The following is a 20,706-nucleotide window of genomic DNA, read 5'->3' as shown; positions in this document are numbered from 1 at the left end:
TCACAACAGTGCGTTCAACGCATCACCGTTTCTGTTTAAAAAACGTTCTGCAACGTTTTGTCGGCGCTGAACGCAGCCCTGCTCTTAAAGGGAATGTGAGATGACGCTCTGATTGGTTTATTTCACGTTACGCCCAAACCACACCTATGAATAATGAAGCTACTTCAGACCAACCCCTTTTAGATTTGCGCCAGGCGCAAGATGCATTTATCCCTCCGGGAAAATAGCAACAGCGCCGGGATCCGCCCACAAAGTTACTTGCTTTGCGCTTTGACACTTGCGTTTCAGATCTTTAAAATAGGGCTCATAAACTTTTTAGTCGAAGTTTGTCAAGAAACACTGCCCGAAAATCCCACCTTTGTCTAAGAGAGACTTAAACTTTTTAGTCGAAGTTTGCTCTGAAGCCAAATTGCATTGGATGAACTAGTATGAAATTAACTAGTATTAGATAATCAGTGATTTGCACAGCCATTCATTTCTCTGCAACCTTTGAGACTATTGGTAAAACACTAATAGGTCTGCAATTACTAACAGCACGAGAATCTCCACTTTTAGATATAGCCACTACAGCAGATGATGACTTCCAAGTGAACAGTTGATCATTTTGGTGATAGTTTTAACTAGTGACTCACTGAGCTCTTTAAGCATTACTACATCCATACCAAATATATCCTTTGCTCTGGATGGTTTAAGAGATGTAATGTTAAAAAAATGTCTAATTCATTGATTGCTTATGCTTTTTCCACTGTATTAGCTAGATACACTAATGTAAAAAAAAAAAAGTTTCTAATTTGAATAAAAACTACTATTTGAAGAGGGAAGACGATAAATTACAATTAATACAAATAACCTTTGTGGTGAAAGAATAAGATTCAGACCAATACATTCCAAACCCATACAATTTGACCAAGCGATTTCATTAGACTGGAAACCAGTTTTCACATAGATCATAACTCCACCCCCCTTAGAACCAACTCTATCTTTCTTATACAGTTTAAAAGCAGGTACTTCTAATGCAGCTGACGGAGAGTTTACATGAAGCCATGTCTCAGATAAACAAAGAAAATCTAAATTAGAGTCCAGTAAAAGATGATGAATTTGATCACTTTTTAATTTGATATAATACTTTGTGTGTTCAAATGACCACCTGAGAGACCCTTTGGCTTAACTTTAGGATCCCAAATTGTTCTTGATCGATTCACTGTCCGAAAGATCCCCCGTGTTGCCAGGCTCTGAGCTCTCTGGTGTGGCGGCTTGAGTTCCCTGTCGAGTTGAAGTTGGATTTCGGGCTTCGGGTCACGTCACGAGCTCAAGCCCTCCACCAAGGACAGCAAGTATGTTATTTCCTATCCAATACAAAGATTATATGAACATGTCAACTCGTAAATGATTTTACAGCAGAATTTAATTCTGTTTGCATCACTGATTCTGTTATTTTCCTGTTTAATATCATGAAGCTGCTTTGAAACAATCTGTACTGTATAAAGCGCTATATAAATGAAGAAGACTAAACTATGACAGCAACATTAAAATGAACTCTGTTCACTCCACAAATTTGAAAATAGATAAATGATAACAACAAATGATAATAATCCTACTCTGTCCGTCTGTTACACTTCCTCACACCTGAAATCACTGATGGAGTGAATCTCCTGAACTTCTCCAATCTACAAGAAGGTCATTTTCTAATCCATTTATGTTGTAACATCTGCTCTAACGTCGGCCGTTTAGTTGGATCCTTTGTAAGGCACTGGCTAATCAGATCACTGCATTCTGTACCAATATTAATAAGAAGAGAGCTGGTTAGTCATGATGAGCATGTGACTTGGCATCTAAACATGATTAATGTAAGGTAACATGTTCTTTATCTTTACTTTAAAGGTGAAGTATGCAGTTTCTGCATCAAAAAGAGCATATGGTCTTTGCTTCACGCCTTCTCCCAACTCAAACATCACAAAGGCAACTCTTACTGGTTCAAAAAAAATCTTACATAGAGTACTTCACCTTTAACTGGTTCTGTACAGAGCCTTTGCTTTATGTGTGCGTTTATCAAAGATATCAATATTATTCACTCACCTTTGGATAAGTTGGAGTTCCTAAATGTAACTTTGGCTTGTGTGATTTCCATTCTATTGCCAAAAGGAGAACATGCGTTCACCATCTCATATAACAACACTCCTAGAGCCCAGACATTTGTTGGGACGGCGTGGAATCTCGTATCTGTGAAGACTTCAGGTGGGCAGTAAGCCATTAATCCTGTAAGCAAGACATTTGCGCGTTGTTGAGCTTTTTTTTTTTTTTTAAAGTGTCAAATAATCAGTAAGTCACTACATTCAGGTTTCCACACTGCCAAAATGCTCACCAAGGTATATTCTGCTCTCGTAGCCGTCACTACTAAGTAGCTGACCGCAGCCAAAGTCTATCAGCTTGAGCTCTAACGTGTTTTTCTTCATCAGGAAGTTATCCGCATGAACGTCATTATGAAAAACGCCATGTTCGATGCAGTGTTGTACCGCCAGCACAGCCTGTCTCATGATGACCCGTGCCGTTGGTTCATCCAGTTCAGGGTTACGGATGATGAAGTCCAGCAAGCTCTCGCAAGGTTCGGGGTACTCCATGACGAGAGTGAATTTTCGAGGGTGTTCAAACCACTCGTACAGCTGTATGACGTAGGGGCTTCTGGGTTCTTGCCTCATCATTAGCAGCAGCGCCACTTCTGTTACGAGAGGTTCGGGATGCCCAGGCTAGAGAAAAGTAGCAGATAGAAGATTAGCTGGGTACAAATCTCATTTTTTAATGTACTTTTCTTTGACCTCTGTAGATACAGAGCCTTTTCAGCTCAAAGTTATTTGGTGCTTCTAGGCTTATTTGTCTATAACATGTACAGCTAATGCTTCCTACAGGTGTATTGACTACAGTAATCAGCACTTAAACAACTAAATACACATTCAGGTTTTCAACAACTTACAATATCAAGATAACGATTATTGTCAGTCTTGCTGATCTGCTTGATGGCAACCTACAAAAAAACAAACAAAAATTTTTTTCATTAACAGTAACAGTATTCAGGCGCCTGACCTTGCACTAGGTATTAAACCATCGGTAAATTGTATTTAAACGTGTTTTGCAAAAAAAAATTGTACAGTTCGGTAATATTTACCTTTTTGCCATCAAATTTCCGTTTTCCCTCGTACACCCTGCCAAATCCCCCGGATCCAATCATCTTTCCTACCTTGAAGAGAGACGCAAAGGACCCTGAAAAATAGAAACAATATTATAAATATATGAGCTTGCTAGATCCTTTGAATTAATAATAAAAGGTTACACTTTATTTTAAGGTGACGTACTTACATTGTACTGACTCAGATAAGTACTGGGTAATATTAATTGACTACATGTACTTACTATAGAGTTACGGTTAGGGTTAGTTACTTGTAAGTATGCATAATTTACTGTTATTACTAGATGATGTACTAACGTGTAACTACGCCACCTTAAAATAAAGTGTTACTGGTAGCACTTTATTTCACAGTCCTGTTCCCCATGTACATACTATGTACTTATTAAAGTTATTACAATAACTGGGTAATAACTAGGTACGAACCTTCACCTGAACCTAACCTTAACCCCTGTAGTTACCTTTTATGACATTAATATGGGGAGAATAATATTATTATTCTCAGAAAACAAGCCTTAAGATATTTTTAGTGGAAAAGAAGACGGCAATACTGTTTAAAATAATGATCAAGAAATAATGACTGTGGATTTACCATTATTTGGCTTGACGGCTGAGTGATCTGGATCAGGCTCTGGGTCCAGATCTGGTGGAGGGACGAAAGGCTCCACAACATCCACAGCACTGCTGTGACGACAGCAGCCGAAATGATGTTTCAGAGCCTTCCACACGCTCCTGAGGAAACCACAAATTCCTTTCCTCTCCCTATATTCTGTAGGTTTTTCTGAAATGAAGAAAAACAATTGAAAAGACAACTATTAGAAACATCTCTGACCTCAAATTAAACAATGACAAAATTACACATTTTACTGTTCGATTCGTATCTGTAATGTTACAAATCCAAGTAATGCAAATATTATACGACGGCCCTGCTTCTGCTTAATGCCTGCATAAATGTCCCAAAGTCTTATTTCACAATATTAAGCATTAACATCCAATTTTTTTTTTCAATGTTTCAAAAATGCATTTTCTTGCAAATGCAAATGTTTTTTTAATTTTTTAATTTTATAATTTTGCAAACATTTTAGCTAAATTATGCTGAGCAACGGTAAATATGACTAGAGCTTAACCTGTTAAAAACTTGAAGCAGTCTTATGCACGAAATGGCAAAATCTCTATCAGTACACTTTACACCCCCCACTCCTATTTCAATCTCACCTGTTGAGCTCTTGTTCGCAGGAGACGCCTCCACGGCACCATGAGCTGTTAGGCCATTGGAAGTCACTGTTGGCTCCAGAGGAACTTGACCTGGCAGCGGAGGACACATCATCTCTTGGAGGCTGTCGGACCTGGACAAACTCCAGTTGCCACAACTGTCCTGTCCACTTGGGCCGTCCGATCCGTCGCCACTCCACCTCCACTCAACGATGTACGTCCCTCTGCTGCTAAGACTCGATTCTCCGGCTCTCTGACTGGATCTGGAGCGGCCTGACACTGGAATATTTCAAACATCAAAAAGAGTTTTTTATTTTTTAAATAATATAAATAATCAATGTCAGTGGTCACTTGTTATAAGTATATTGTTATAATAGAAGTGGACGCACATCCACCATCTGGGCTTTGCTGGCTGCCGCTCTGCCTCTTCCTCTTCCTGTGATCCTGACCTGTGAACACAGAACCAGAAAACTCAGAAGACAGAGGAGCTAAATCATCAGAACTGAGTCTCCAAACCTCCAGACCAGCCGTCTGAGTGGAAGCAGCTCTCCTGGATCTGGAGCGGCCTGAGGCTGGAATATTTCAGACATCACATAGTTAGTAATGTTTTGATAATAATCAATGTTCAATGTCAGTGTTCAATTACAAATTGTTACTATATTACTCAAAATTGAAAGGTTTATTTCACATGCAAGGAATCAAATACATGTGATCACTGTGAAAATTGACGTATCAAATGGGTTATCTCGCACAAGTTTCTGCACATTAATTTAGTCCATCATCATACCATAACATACCATAAACAAATGAAAAACTAACGTTAGAGCGCTCACCTCCTCTTTCACTCTTGTGAGCCATCAACGTCCTCCTCCAACCTGCAATAGAAACAATACAAAATACAATACAAAAAAATTACACAGTACAACCCTCCTCAGAAATACTACCAAAAGAAATCAAATAAATAAATAAAAATAATAAATAAATAAAACAAAAATAATAAAATTAAATACACAATTAAATAAAACTACAAACTCCTAGTTTAACTCCCAGATAATAACAATTAACGTTAGATAAAAGCGTCCTCAGAAATAAGATGAATGTGGAAAAAAAAGGAAAGGATCCTCCGATCTAACGTTAAGTTACTCCTCCTAGAATATAATCAGTTTTCTCTCAGGAATTCTCCGAATAGCTTTAAAATCGCAAGATCTGCACAGAAAATACTCGGCAAAAGTCTCTGAATTCGCCTCGTCTCTCGAGCAACAGATAGCGATGTTTAAGTGTAAACAAACAAATTCATAACCAACACGCGTCGCTATAGCAAATAAAATTCGAATCATCATCGCACGCAGACCTGAAGAAGTCGGCATCAATTAATTTACATATACTTGCAAAACACCCCGATGTACATGCGAAAATGTCATCAAAACAAATAAAACTATCCGGACATAAATACAAAAGATGGAGTACTTGCATGCTGATGATGAGTACGTAGTGACTTTTAAAGCCAGACACGCGCGCTTCTGAAAGGCTTGTTGTGTGTGTGAGAGAGAGTCGTGTGTGGCGTAATATTTATATAGGCCTAGAGATTGTGCTTTCCGCATCCCGTGAGATTGCCTTTATGTCGAAGTGGTATTAATAGTATGGAAGCTTGCAGTGGTGGACGAAGTACACATACCATGTACTTGAGTAAAAGTAAAGATACTCAAGGTAAAATATTACTCAAGTAAAAGTAGAAGTGCTGCCTTTAAACATTCACTTGAGTAAAAGTACAAAAGTATTTGCCTTCAAATGTACTTAAGTATCCAAGTACTTTGATTTTTTTTTATGGCTATAATGTCCTATTATAATTTGTCACAAGATTCTTGCTTAACTCTGTCTAAGTGAAGACTAATGTCACTCTTGGCACACCAATCTATTAATGAAATGACATTAATTAGTCTGATATATACAGTATATATATACTGTATATATATATATATATATATATATATATATATACATAAATATATAATATACTGTGTATATATATATATATATATATATGTATATTTGAATTGAATTAATTTTTTGTGTATTTAATTTTGGAGGGAAGGGGACTGTTCCCATAAGGTATAAAACATTTACAGTATTTACTGTATATATTTTTCTCCAGCGCCTATGGTCATAATTATTAACATCTTTAATGTTATGATACACTCACATAAACCTGCACAACACCATTAAATAAATATATATATATATATATGTGTGTGTGTTTGTGTGTGTGTATATACACACATACACACACACACACATACTGTACACACACACGCACACACACACATATATTCACACACACGCGCACGCGCACGCACACACACGCACACACACATACATATTCAGTGACTTTAATTACAGTCTGTAGTGTTCAGCAGATGCCCAGAATGGAAAGGTGAAAAAATAAAATAAAAATAATAATATTGAATGAGTTAAATGAAAAATAATTACTTGTTCAAGTGTGATTCAAGTGTTAATTATTCAATCAATTCCCCTTTTGATCAATTATTTTCTGCATTGTTCAGCAGATACGCCCAATATGTCCATAGAAGACTTGGAAATGTTTGGTGCCAAAAAGGCGTATCTGACGTTTTTGACATATTTTTTTATTTTAAAATGTTTTAGAACATGTTCATTGTGTTAATATGCCATACATTTTTTACTTAAATACTCATTCATGTAAGTATGCCTGTGGTTGCAATGTTTGTGGTTTAAGGTTAATGATACAGGTGATTGAAGTGTGGTCAAAATTTTGTTTTGTCTCTCCTGTAAAGTTGGTCAAAAGCCACTTACGCCCCTCTGGCTCCAAGCCCTCTATATACAGTATATATATATATATATATATATATATATATATATATATATATTCTATGTTATGGGAGCAGCCAATTTCCCTCCAAAATTAAACACAAAAACGTATTAATGCAGTGTTTCTGCTAGGCTACTCCCCAGAAAAAAGAAAGCTATTGTATGCACGTCATTTTAGTGGCAAAAACGTAAGCAATGTACATTATGCGTCAATACTTACCGATAATTGCTGCAATAATAGCTGCTGCTCTCTGTCCCGCTTAAAATCATTGTCAACGCGATTTGTTTGGAACTATTGAGAGCTACACGAATAACGTGACCGCGCGGCGGCGAGATCACGGTCACAACCATCTATGTTCGCAACTCTCATATTTAACGGCTCTGGTTCGCGCTTAGTAGATACCGCCAAGGCAGGTTCAAAACAAAGCGCGCGTGCTGTACTGTGATTGGTGGCTCGTTTGAGTTACGTTTTTATCCACTCATAAATAAAAAGGAACGACTGATTTTGAAAATGTAGTAGAGTAAAAAGTAAGATATTTGACTTTGAAATGTAGTGGAGTTAAAGTAAAAGTCTCCCAAAATGTAAATACTTGAGTAAAGTACAGATACGCAAAAAAGCTACTTAAGTACAGTAACGAATTACATTTACTTCGTTACTGTCCACCACTGGAAGCTTGTTTCTGCCATAAAATACAATAAAATTAAAACAGGCTTCCTGTCTGTCAATCATTTCAGGGCAGTCATGTGCATGCGAAACCGGAAGCCGAGAGCGCAATAGAAGTTATGAAATTATTATCTGTCAACCACCGTAAACATAGCCAAATGTCCTAAAATAAATAAGAATACACACACACACAAAATAAAAATAAAACAGCAAGACATCGGTAAAGCTTTTTCCTCGCTGGAGGAAGCTGAGAGCGCTTGCAAACAGATGCAGAACTCGCTTAGCTTGACAGGTAAGGCTAAATATCGTTGTCACAAAGAAGTTTAGATTTGGTGGCTAAATCTGGCAAAAGTTATAAAACAGTGCTTTGCCAGGGATCCTCACTGGCCACGTACAAACTCCAGTTAAATGGATAGTTCGCCCTAAAATGAACATCAAGTCATCATTTACTCACCCTGGTGTTGTTTTAATGCTGTATGCCCTTTTTTTTCTTTTTCGAACCACAAAAAGAGAAAAAAAAGGCAGAGGGTCTACCAATCAGACACAATTATTTATTCATTATATTTTATAAATAGTCCAGCAACCCCGCCTCACCCAAGGCTCTAGTCTAATTTATTGTAGGGTTATGTTTTATAGGTTCTATGGTGCATTGAAGATTGCAGCAAGTAGATTGAGATTTTATTTCAGGAAGCAAAAAAATAGGCCTTTGCCTTTCACTTCAAACTGACAAAAAAAAAAAAAAAAAAAACTATACGACTTTGGAGCAACATAAGGGTTAATTAGTAAATGATGAAAATATATCTCTTTTTTAGAATTTTGTTTTTGGGTAGCTATTTCTTCAATTTTAAAGATTTGAAACCTGAATCTTTCTAATAATACAAGAAATCAAATGAAAAGAGGCTGACATTTTTTATTTTTTTTTATAAACATCCATGGAGAGGGCTGTCGTGCACCTAATTTTTCTATTCTTTGAAAGCATTTATTTAAAGGGATCATGTCATACTTTTTTTATAATCCCACTAAGATCCACTTAAAATGTTTGTCAAGATTTGTATTGAGCTGAATGATGACATCACTGTTTTCTGCAGAGCTGCTTTACAGCTGAATTGAACTCATTACATAATAGATTAACTTTACACAATGACTGAACTGAATCAACTATGAACTGACTGCAGCTGAATAATGACACATACTGTCTTAGAGCTGAATCTTAGAGAATTGAATTTGGTTTGCATCATTGAACATTATCCTACAGTTTATCACTGTAAAGCTGCTTTGAAACAATCTGTATTAAATAGAGATGATTGTCTTAACTTTTAAAAACAAAATGTACTTTTATTTGATTGCATTTCTGTACCTTTTATTATTAACAAGACATAGCTGCTTATACAAAGTAAGAGACCAATGATATTATATATATATATATATATATATATATATATACACACACACTAAAGTACAAATAAAGGGGAGAAAAAACAGCAACATATATAGATGTACAGATATAGTAGTGTAAAATCATACTACTATGCAAAAATTACTTTTTAAAACAAAGCAAATATGGCTGTGCTGACTTCTTTTCAGTCTTGCAGTCTCTCATGTTGACTTTATTTCACTTGTTTACAGGGGCAGTGCACATTAATGAACAACATAAATGTAAATGTGCCAGATATGCATAAAAAAGTCAATTTTTCATCTGTAGACCCTTGACAGAATGTTAAAAAGTCACCCTAAAAACCAAGCATCTACAAACACTCAAAAGAGAAAGAAGAAAAAAGAGGGGGGAAACCCCATTCACATTACCAAATTAAAAAAATACAAGTACACGATTCCACGTGGAAATCATGCTAAAATACACTAACAGAAAATTTTGTCTAAACATATTGTGCTACATAAGAGGTAAGAAAAATAGTGACAGGAGAAAGCAAATAACTCAGAGCAATTATTACAAAGAAGCTAAAATCAGAATATTAAGATACTAATGTTGACAGTGCTGAGTAGTAAGTAACCATTTTTTTTTTTTAGATGAAACTTAAAAGAACCATATGTATATTCAGTCTTCTAATTATTGATGTGATGGAGTTCCGTTCCCTTGCGCCTTTTACTGAAAATACAGAGCGACTAAATTGACTTTTTCTGAGAGGAATAATACAGTCCCCTCTTTCTCCAGCCCTTGTGGACCGATGTGCAGTTGTTCTAACGCTAACATACAGTTTTAACAGGAGAGACAGGCTATGTATAGTCTTAAACATAAGACAAACATCTACATCAGATTATCCCAATTTAGCAAATTGTCTTTTTTTTAGTATTGAGCAATGATGAAAATTAACTGATTTTTTTATCAAGAATTTTTGTGATTGTTTATACAGAGTCCAATGGTTTTAGAGTAGTGGTACCTAATAATTTAGACATAAGACTTCTGTGGTTTACAGTGTCAAAAGTGTTTATGAGGTCAAGAAACACTGCCCGAAAACCCCACCTTTGTCTAAGAGAGACTTACTTTTTAGTCGAAGTTTGCTCTGAAGCCAAATTGCATTGGATGAACTAGTATGAAATTAACTAGTATTAGATAATCAGTGATTTGCACAGCCATTCATTTCTCTGCAACCTTTGAGACTATTGGTAAAACACTAATAGGTCTGCAATTACTAACAGCACGAGAATCTCCACTTTTAGATATAGCCACTACAGCAGATGATGACTTCCAAGTGAACAGTTGATCATTTTGGTGATAGTTTTAACTAGTGACTCACTGAGCTCTTTAAGCATTACTACATCCATACCAAATATATCCTTTGCTCTGGATGGTTTAAGAGATGTAATGTTAAAAAAATGTCTAATTCATTGATTGCTTATGCTTGTTCCACTGTATTAGCTAGATACACTAATGTAAAAAAAAAAAAAGTTTCTAATTTGAATAAAAACTACTATTTGAAGAGGGAAGACGATAAATTACAATTAATACAAATAACCTTTGTGGTGATAGAATAAGATTCAGACCAATACATTCCAAACCCATACGATTTGACCAAGCGATTTCATTAGACTGGAAACCAGTTTTCACATAGATCATAACTCCACCCCCCTTAGAACCAACTCTATCTTTCTTATACAGTTTAAAAGCAGGTACTTCTAATGCAGCTGACGGAGAGTTTACATGAAGCCATGTCTCAGATAAACAAAGAAAATCTAAATTAGAGTCCAGTAAAAGATGATGAATTTGATCACTTTTTAATTTGATATAATACTTTGTGTGTTCAAATGACCACCTGAGAGACCCTTTGGCTTAACTTTAGGATCCCAAATTGTTCTTGATCGATTCACTGTCCGAAAGATCCCCCGTGTTGCCAGGCTCTGAGCTCTCTGGTGTGGCGGCTTGAGTTCCCTGTCGAGTTGAAGTTGGATTTCGGGCTTCGGGTCACGTCACGAGCTCAAGCCCTCCACCAAGGACAGCAAGTATGTTATTTCCTATCCAATACAAAGATTATATGAACATGTCAACTCATAAATGATTTTACAGCAGAATTTAATTCTGTTTGCATCACTGATTCTGTTATTTTCCTGTTTAATATCATGAAGCTGCTTTGAAACAATCTGTACTGTATAAAGCGCTATATAAATGAAGATGACTAAACTATGACAGCAACATTAAAATGAACTCTGTTCACTCCACAAATTTGAAAATAGATAAATGATAACAACAAATGATAATAATCCTACTCTGTCCGTCTGTTACACTTCCTCACACCTGAAATCACTGATGGAGTGAATCTCCTGAACTTCTCCAATCTACAAGAAGGTCATTTTCTAATCCATTTATGTTGTAACATCTGCTCTAACGTCGGCCGTTTAGTTGGATCCTTTGTAAGGCACTGGCTAATCAGATCACTGCATTCTGTACCAATATTAATAAGAAGAGAGCTGGTTAGTCATGATGAGCATGTGACTTGGCATCTAAACATGATTAATGTAAGGTAACATGTTCTTTATCTTTACTTTAAAGGTGAAGTATGCAGTTTCTGCATCAAAAAGAGCATATGGTCTTTGCTTCACGCCTTCTCCCAACTCAAACATCACAAAGGCAACTCTTACTGGTTCAAAAAAAATCTTACATAGAGTACTTCACCTTTAACTGGTTCTGTACAGAGCCTTTGCTTTATGTGTGCGTTTATCAAAGATATCAATATTATTCACTCACCTTTGGATAAGTTGGAGTTCCTAAATGTAACTTTGGCTTGTGTGATTTCCATTCTATTGCCAAAAGGAGAACATGCGTTCACCATCTCATATAACAACACTCCTAGAGTCCAGACATTTGTTGGGACGGCGTGGAATCTCGTATCTGTGAAGACTTCAGGTGGGCAGTAAGCCATTAATCCTGTAAGCAAGACATTTGCGCGTTGTTGAGCTTTTTTTTCCCCCAAAGTGTCAAATAATCAGTAAGTCACTACATTCAGGTTTCCACACTGCCAAAATGCTCACCAAGGTATATTCTGCTCTCGTAGCCGTCACTACTAAGTAGCTGACCGCAGCCAAAGTCTATCAGCTTGAGCTCTAACGTGTTTTTCTTCATCAGGAAGTTTTCCGCATGAACGTCATTATGAAAAACGCCATGTTCGATGCAGTGTTGTACCGCCAGCACAGCCTGTCTCATGATGACCCGTGCCGTTGGTTCATCCAGTTCAGGGTTACGGATGATGAAGTCCAGCAAGCTCTCGCAAGGTTCGGGGTACTCCATGACGAGAGTGAATTTTCGAGGGTGTTCAAACCACTCGTACAGCTGTATGACGTAGGGGCTTCTGGGTTCTTGCCTCATCATTAGCAGCAGCGCCACTTCTGTTACGAGAGGTTCGGGATGCCCAGGCTAGAGAAAAGTAGCAGATAGAAGATTAGCTGGGTACAAATCTCATTTTTTAATGTACTTTTCTTTGACCTCTGTAGATACAGAGCCTTTTCAGCTCAAAGTTATTTGGTGCTTCTAGGCTTATTTGTCTATAACATGTACAGCTAATGCTTCCTACAGGTGTATTGACTACAGTAATCAGCACTTAAACAACTAAATACACATTCAGGTTTTCAATAACTTACAATATCAAGATAACGATTGTTGTCAGTCTTGCTGATCTGCTTGATGGCAACCTACAAAAAAACAAACAAAATTTTTTTTCATTAACAGTAACAGTATTCAGGCGCCTGACCTTGCACTAGGTATTAAACCATCGGTAAATTGTATTTAAACGTGTTTTGCAAAAAAATGTATGTACAGTTCGGTAATATTTACCTTTTTGCCATCAAATTTCCGTTTTCCCTCGTACACCCTGCCAAATCCCCCGGATCCAATCATCTTTCCTACCTTGAAGAGAGACGCAAAGGACCCTGAAAAATAGAAACACTAATAGGTTACACTTTATTTTAAGGTGACGTACTTACATTGTACTGACTCAGATAAGTACTGGGTAATATTAATTGACTACATGTACTTACTATAGAGTTACGGTTAGGGTTAGTTACTTGTAAGTATGCATAATTTACTGTTATTACTATAGTAAGTAGATGATGTACTAACGTGTAACTACGCCACCTTAAAATAAAGTGTTACTGGTAGCACTTTATTTCACAGTCCTGTTCCCCATGTACATACTATGTACTTATTAAAGTTATTACAATAACTGGGTAATAACTAGGTACGAACCTTCACCTGAACCTAACCTTAACCCCTGTAGTTACCTTTTATGACATTAATATGGGGAGAATAATATTATTATTCTCAGAAAACAAGCCTTAAGATATTTTTAGTGGAAAACAAGACGGCAATACTGTTTAAAATAATGATCAAGAAATAATGACTGTGGATTTACCATTATTTGGCTTGACGGCTGAGTGATCTGGATCAGGCTCTGGGTCCAGATCTGGTGGAGGGACGAAAGGCTCCACAACATCCACAGCACTGCTGTGACGACAGCAGCCGAAATGATGTTTCAGAGCCTTCCACACGCTCCTGAGGAAACCACAAATTCCTTTCCTCTCCCTATATTCTGTAGGTTTTTCTGAAATGAAGAAAAATAATTGAAAAGACAACTATTAGAAACATCTCTGACCTCAAATTAAACAATGACAAAATTACACATTTTACTGTTCGATTCGTATCCGTAATGTTACAAATCCAAGTAATGCAAATATTATACGACGGCCCTGCTTCTGCTTAATGCCTGCATAAATGTCCCAAAGTCTTATTTCACAATATTAAGCATTAACATCCAATTTTTTTTTTTCAATGTTTCAAAAATGTTTTTTTCTTGCAAATGCAAATGTAAAGGGAACATTCTGTTTTATAATTTTGCAAACATTTTAGCTAAATTATGCTGAGCAACGGTAAATATGACTAGAGCTTAACCAGTTAAAAACTTGAAGCATGCAGTCTTATGCACGAAATGGCAAAATCTCTATCAGTACACTTTACACCCCCCACTCCTATTTCAATCTCACCTGTTGAGCTCTTGTTCGCAGGAGACGCCTCCACGGCACCATGAGCTGTTAGGCCATTGGAAGTCACTGTTGGCTCCAGAGGAACTTGACCTGGCAGCGGAGGACACATCATCTCTTGGAGGCTGTCGGACCTGGACAAACTCCAGTTGCCACAACTGTCCTGTCCACTTGGGCCGTCCGATCCGTCGCCACTCCACCTCCACTCAACGATGTACGTCCCTCTGCTGCTAAGACTCGATTCTCCGGCTCTCTGACTGGATCTGGAGCGGCCTGACACTGGAATATTTCAAACATCAAAAAGAGTTTTTAAAAAAAATATATATATAAATAATCAATGTCAGTGGTCACTTATAAGTATATTGTTATAATAGAAGTGGACGCACATCCACCATCTGGGCTTTGCTGGCTGCCGCTCTGCCTCTCCCTCTTCCTGTGATCCTGACCTGTGAACACAGAACCAGAAAACTCAGAAGACAGAGGAGCTAAATCATCAGAACTGAGTCTCCAAACCTCCAGACCAGCCGTCTGAGTGGAAGCAGCTCTCCTGGATCTGGAGCGGCCTGAGGCTGGAATATTTCAGACATCACATAGTTAGTAATGTTTTGATAATAATCAATGTTCAATGTCAGTGGTCAATTACAAATTGTTACTACAGTTACTCAAAATTGAAAGCTTTATTTCACAACATGCAAGGAATCAAATACACGTGATCACTTAGCTGTGAAAATTGGCAGATCAAATGGGTTATCTCGCACAAGTTTCTGCACATTAATTTAGTCCATCATCATACCATAACATACTAAACAAATGAAAAACTAGAGCACTCACCTGCTCTTCCACTCTTGTGAGCCATCAACGTCCTCCTCCAACCTGCAATAGAAACAATACAAAATACAATACAAAAAAATAATACAGTACAACCCTCCTCAGAAATATTACCAAAATAAATAAATAAATAAAAATAATAAATAAATAAAACAAAAACAATAAATTTAAATACAAAATTGAATAAAACTACAAACTCCTAGTTTAACTCCCAGATAATAACAATTAACGTTAGATAAAAGCGTCCTCAGAAATAAGATGAATGTGGAAAAAAAAAGGAAAGGATCCTCCGATCTACTCCTCCTAGAATATAATCAGTTTTCTCTCAGGAATTCTCCGAATAGCTTCAAAATCGCAAGATCTGCACAGAAAATACTCGGCAAAAGTCTCTGAATTCGCCTCGTCTCTCGAGCAACAGATAGCGGTGTTTGAGTGTATACATTTGATTTTGAAATCAGAATTCATAACACGCGTCACCATAGCAACTAAAATTCGAATCAACGCATGCACACCTGTAAGTAACAGCGGCATACATTAATCTGCATACTTATATTTGCCAAAATGTTAGTCATCAAAACAAATAAAACATGAATACAAAAGATGAAGTATTTGCATGCTGATGCATTTGCAATGACGTTTATAGAAGCGGGGGAGAAGTCGTGTGTGGCTTACTCAGCGTATTTACGGTAACAGACGTCCCCGTTTTCCGGGGACACAGGCCCGGTTTTGGGTGTTTTACAGCCCAGTTTTACAGCTCGTTTAAAACAACCCGCAAATACATTGCAAAAGAGCCCGACCAACAGATGGCGTTGCGAGCTTGGTCGCGCGCGCGCCGCTACTTCATGAAGAACGTGACCTGGGACCATGGGACCTGGACGCGAGCAGAACGCCATTATCGTCATATCGCTTTCAAGGTAGTAACATACTAACTATTCATGTTAAATTAAAGTAATACTGTTTGTATGTGCTTTACAACAGGGCCTTAACAGGGTGCGTGATTGTTTTCCACAATTTTAAACGACCCCAAAAGTTCCCACAACCCAGTAATTCCCAAAAAAACTAAACAACACTGGCAACAAATACATTTGCAGAATACACATATCTGCTTAAAATAAGCCTAACATGCAAAAATAACAAGCCCAATTAAGGATAGTTAAAGTAATTTTCAAGCACAAACGTAACAAAACATTTGAAGTTAAACCAGTTGTATTCAGGCTAACAGCTTGTGAAAATGAAAATATTAAATACAATTATAACATAGTTAAAATATTAATTAAATAGTTTTATTTATCATATCATAGCCTATTTCTGTTGTTTTATTTTTGTAGTGTGTTTTTGTAAAGTCATAATTTTGTTATAATATTGTTTTGAACTGCTTGCAATTTTACAATGGTTATGAACTGTTTTCATTGTGTGATTTTTTTTTCTTTTCTTTTTTTTTCTGGTGCAGTGAATTGTACCAAAACCAGACCAAAAATCCTAGTAATCAAACTAAATCATAATAATTATTTTATCCAAGTTGTCCTAAACATGCTTCATAAGTGTTTCAAACAAAAGCGTTTTCCCGTGACTTGCCCCCTAGTGCTTTGACAACTCATTGAAAAAAAAAAATTGTCATATCCTTATCTGTAAAAAATAGAAAGTCACCGCGAGAATTTTCAGTAACATATTCAAGCGTCGTGTTAAAGAGGTGGTAATGCCCTTTTCACAAGATGTAAAATACGTTTTTTGATGTCCCCAGAGTGTGTATGTGAAGTTTTAGCTCAAAATACCCCACAGATATTTTTATATATCATGTTAAAATTGTCACCTTTTGATGGTGAGCAAAAACGCACCGTTTTTGTGTCTGTCCCTTTAAATGCAAATGAGCTTCTGCTTCCGGCACAGAGGGTGGAGCTTACACCACACAGACATGCACTGAAAAAATCAAACACTTTTAGCCTTTTATGTTCAAACCGGAGTCAGACAAAGATGGAGAGACTCAAGAACCAGTGTCAAAATGTAGACAACATTTCTGAATGGTTAGTTGATGAATTTATGTAGCTTATGTGTAGTTATCTTCTAGTCATTGATTAGTAGCTATATTTTGTCATGATAATCTAGAAATCGTGTTCCCGGGGGCGGGGTTAATGTAAATTTTAGGGTTGTTGATGTCACTAACCCGGGAGGATAGCCTGACTTCGTCATACTCATATTCTAGTCAGAATGTGAGTCTGATACTGCTTCATAGGGCTTTGATTATGAGGCGTGTCTTAACCATAGACAGTAAAAGAAATGGACAGAGCGATCTCATTGGAACTCAGTTGAGACAGTTGAAGCCCACTTTTGGCGATTTTTGAGAACTTCCGTTCCTGACGCGCAGACTCAAACCGACTCAAACTAAGCTTGATGACGTGAGCAACCTGTCTGACAGACGTTAATCTTCTAGTAGCTGTGCGTGAAAACTGCCAACGTTAATCTTGCAGAGACGGGGAACTTGAGCAAAGAGTTCTTTGGCGTGAGTGAGCAGGAGTAAGTATTCCGTTGCTTTTATGGACTCATTATCTATGGGCTTCTCCCTTGACGGGACGTCCCCCCGATTGCCTGCGAGCTTCTCCTCCTGTCTGTACGGTAATTTCTGTACAGCGCGACAGAGAGTCGAGTGGTTATGACGCAATCGTTAGCCTATTTTTACTAAATCTGTTTCTACGGGGCCATAATGTAACATAGAAGGTAATGGAGCCCTTTATACATTGTCGTGTTTCTTTAGAAATAAATAATGGACAAATGGAGTCTTTAAACGCCTCAGATGTAAAGTTATTCGCTGTCAAAGTGACGCAAAAATCAATGGGAGTCAATGGAAATGCTAACGCAAGTGAAGTTCTGCTACAACATGGCGGCACCCGGCCGGCTTCAACTTCCGGTCGATGGATTACCCCCTTGGTCTTAACCGAACCAGGGAAAAAAAACTCTGCACTCAATTGGATAGACCTACAACCAATGAGAGCAACGCAGTAAGTCAACTACTTTGCATAGCACAGTTGTCAACTACAGAACTCAAATGCACGCACGCTGGAAGAAGTAAAATAACGAGTGTTGCTTCTTTTACTTGGTCCTCTATGAGTGCAACCAAAGGAGAAACCACAACGACCACGGGGTTTTCATTGCGTCCCATCTTCTTAGTGACCATCGGAGCCAGCTGATAAATTAAACTTTTGCCGAAGCCCGTAGGAAGGACGGCAAACACATCTTTCCGATCGACAAATGCCTTGATTGCAGTTCTATGTTCGTCTTTTAAAATGAATGCGCTGTCGATTTCTTTTACAACGGACGCGATAGCGGAATCTCTACATCTCAGTTCTCCAGCGGCAGTCATCTGTGAGGGAAACCAGTTCAACCCAAGCGCTCTTTGATAACGTGAGGGGGTGCTTCTCATTTCTTATTTGTGCATCCTCGTTTCCTTTCCTCGCTTCCTTTCCTCGCGTCTCAGCTCCACCCCCTGTAGGACGCGAGGGAAGGCTGCAAGGAAAAAAAATGAGGACGGAGGAATTGAATGAAAGCTTTTTTATACATTGGAATACTTGATCACTCGCGCATCACTCCACTGCGTCATCAGCAGTGCTCAAAGGATCTGCCCTTATGTTGTTAAAGTTTGTTTATTTAAGAAATTCATAATAAATAATAATAAAGCAAGATACCTAGTTGAAATATGTGAGTTGTGTGGTTTATGTAAAATACAAAAGTAAAGTATAAATTCAAATGATTGTGACAGACGTGAAGGGGGAGGAGAATTGATACGTGCGTCACGTTAAGTCGATAAAACTCTTCCGCAAAGGGTACACCTGTGTATCCTCGCTCATAGCTCCTCTGGAAGCCTCGTCGCTCCTCGATCCTCGCCTCCTCGCGGTGCAATTAGAGAATTGAGATGTCCTTCAAGATGGCTGAGCTCGATTGGTTTCCGGGTCATAGGATGGAGGACGGAGGAGCGAGGAGACGAGGAGGGACATTGAGAAGCACCCAGGATTACGTCCCTGCAGATCATCTGTCCATCATCGTATAAAGCCCGCCCTGGCAATTTGATTGGCCCAACGATTTCTGAACCGATCATAATTACTCCTCAATGGAGCGAGTCCAGACCGAACTTCCCGATCAAAAAATGTTGTGGGCGGGGTTCGGGCTGGCATCCAGGCTACCGGGAGGAATGTCATGTAGTCCCTATACCAGTCATTTCTAGTCCTTAAAAATGAAAGTCCTTTCTTTAAAATAAAATATCTCCCTTTGCTTTGAACTTTGAGCGTTGCAACTTTGCAGATGTTGTTTATGCTCAAACAGCAACATTACACACTAACTAAAGTTAGAAAAGTGAAATCGGTAACGATTTAGATTACAGCCCGTAAAGTACTGTGTAATTAAGAGGAATTTACAGTGTAACTTTCTGTAATTATAGTGTACCTATAAAGTACTTGCATGTAAGTATAAGGGAACAATATGTAAATTTTGGGGAATAAAGGGGTAACAACCAGGATAATTAAAAAAATATTTATACTGTAAGTATTATAGAACTAAGGGGTACTTATTCTACTATTATGATACAACAATCTTACATTTGGGAGCAATTTAGCGAGAACATACACTGCGTAGCTTTTTGTAATAATGGTGCAGCCTACCAATACATACTGTATAGGCTTTTAAAAAATGACAGGGTACATATCTATGCATTTATAAAAAAAAAAATAAAAAAAAATTGATAGCAAAAGTGCAGATGTTTAAGTTTGGGCTAACATGTTTCAAGGCAAGAAAAGCTAAGACTATTGCAATTTTTTTTAAATACTGGGAAATACAGTATACTGTATCTTGTTTGATGTGGTTACAGGGTAAGTGGTGCTTGTATAATAAATAAAGGTTTCCAAGTCAGTGATATAAGATTGTGTATGCATTTTTATTGTACTTACCCTGTAACTACATGGAACAAGAGGGTAACAAGCACCACTTTAATTTACGGCCCGCAACGTCACACTTACCCTGTAACTACATGGAACAAGGGGGTAACAAGCTACATGAAACAAGAGTATCTTTCCCCAATATTTAAGCAAAAGTTGCAATAGTTTTCGTTTTCAGTGCACTTTTGTCAAAAATATTACTTTATAAATGCATAGATATGTACCCTGTAACTTTTAAAAAGCCTATACAGTATGTACTGGTTCACCATTATTTCAAAAAGGTACGCAGTGTATGTTCTCGCTAAATTGCTCCCGAATGTAAGATTGTTATATCATAATAGTAGAATAAGTACCCCTTAGTTCTATAATACTTACAGTAAAAATAATGTATTAATTCTCCTGGTTGTTATCCCTTTATTCCCCAAACTTAAAATATTGTTCCCTTATACTTATATTGTAAGTACGTTACAGGTACACTATAATTACCGAAGGTTACGCTGTAAAATCTCTTTAATTACGCAGTACTTTCCGGGCTGTAATCTAAAGCGTTACCGTGAAATCATAATCAACCACCCCTT

At 37.5% G+C, this 20,706-nt stretch overlaps 3 protein-coding genes across 4 annotated transcripts; all 3 read right to left on the bottom strand.

The window, feature by feature from the left end:
• Positions 1-1,181: 1,181 nt before the first annotated feature.
• Positions 1,182-2,738, bottom strand: LOC130081880 (serine/threonine-protein kinase pim-3-like). Its single transcript, XM_056246595.1, has 3 exons — positions 2,363-2,738; positions 2,077-2,256; positions 1,182-1,346 (listed from the first exon to the last, which is right to left on the bottom strand). Exons 1-3 carry the CDS (start codon positions 2,697-2,699, stop codon positions 1,297-1,299), a joined length of 567 nt encoding a protein of 188 aa, XP_056102570.1. The 5' UTR covers positions 2,700-2,738; the 3' UTR covers positions 1,182-1,296.
• Positions 2,739-2,956: 218 nt separating this feature from the next.
• Positions 2,957-5,378, bottom strand: LOC130081754 (uncharacterized). The gene is made up of 6 exons (XM_056246463.1): positions 5,224-5,378; positions 4,780-4,962; positions 4,394-4,669; positions 3,771-3,959; positions 3,161-3,255; positions 2,957-3,019 (listed from the first exon to the last, which is right to left on the bottom strand). Exons 1-6 carry the CDS (start codon positions 5,246-5,248, stop codon positions 2,957-2,959), a joined length of 831 nt encoding a protein of 276 aa, XP_056102438.1. The 5' UTR covers positions 5,249-5,378.
• A 5,823-nt stretch (positions 5,379-11,201) lies between these two features.
• LOC130081879 (serine/threonine-protein kinase pim-2-like) lies at positions 11,202-15,023 on the bottom strand. 2 transcript variants are annotated; one of them, XM_056246593.1, is made up of 8 exons: positions 14,768-15,023; positions 14,385-14,660; positions 13,757-13,945; positions 13,180-13,274; positions 12,987-13,037; positions 12,381-12,762; positions 12,097-12,276; positions 11,202-11,366 (listed from the first exon to the last, which is right to left on the bottom strand). In XM_056246593.1, exons 2-8 carry the CDS (start codon positions 14,494-14,496, stop codon positions 11,317-11,319), a joined length of 1,059 nt encoding a protein of 352 aa, XP_056102568.1. In that variant the 5' UTR covers positions 14,497-14,660; positions 14,768-15,023; the 3' UTR covers positions 11,202-11,316. The 2 variants fall into 2 exon arrangements, with proteins under 2 accessions (XP_056102568.1, XP_056102569.1); XM_056246594.1 differs by having other exon boundaries at positions 13,757-13,933.
• Positions 15,024-20,706: the final 5,683 nt, after the last annotated feature.

Source organism: Rhinichthys klamathensis, unplaced genomic scaffold (genome assembly GCF_029890125.1).
Source record: "Rhinichthys klamathensis goyatoka isolate OS25496 unplaced genomic scaffold, OSU_Roscu_1.1 h1tg000040l_1, whole genome shotgun sequence".
Taxonomy (NCBI): Eukaryota; Metazoa; Chordata; class Actinopteri; order Cypriniformes; family Leuciscidae; genus Rhinichthys; species Rhinichthys klamathensis.
Note: the sequence above shows the minus strand (reverse complement) of the source record. Positions and strands in the feature narration are given on the sequence as shown.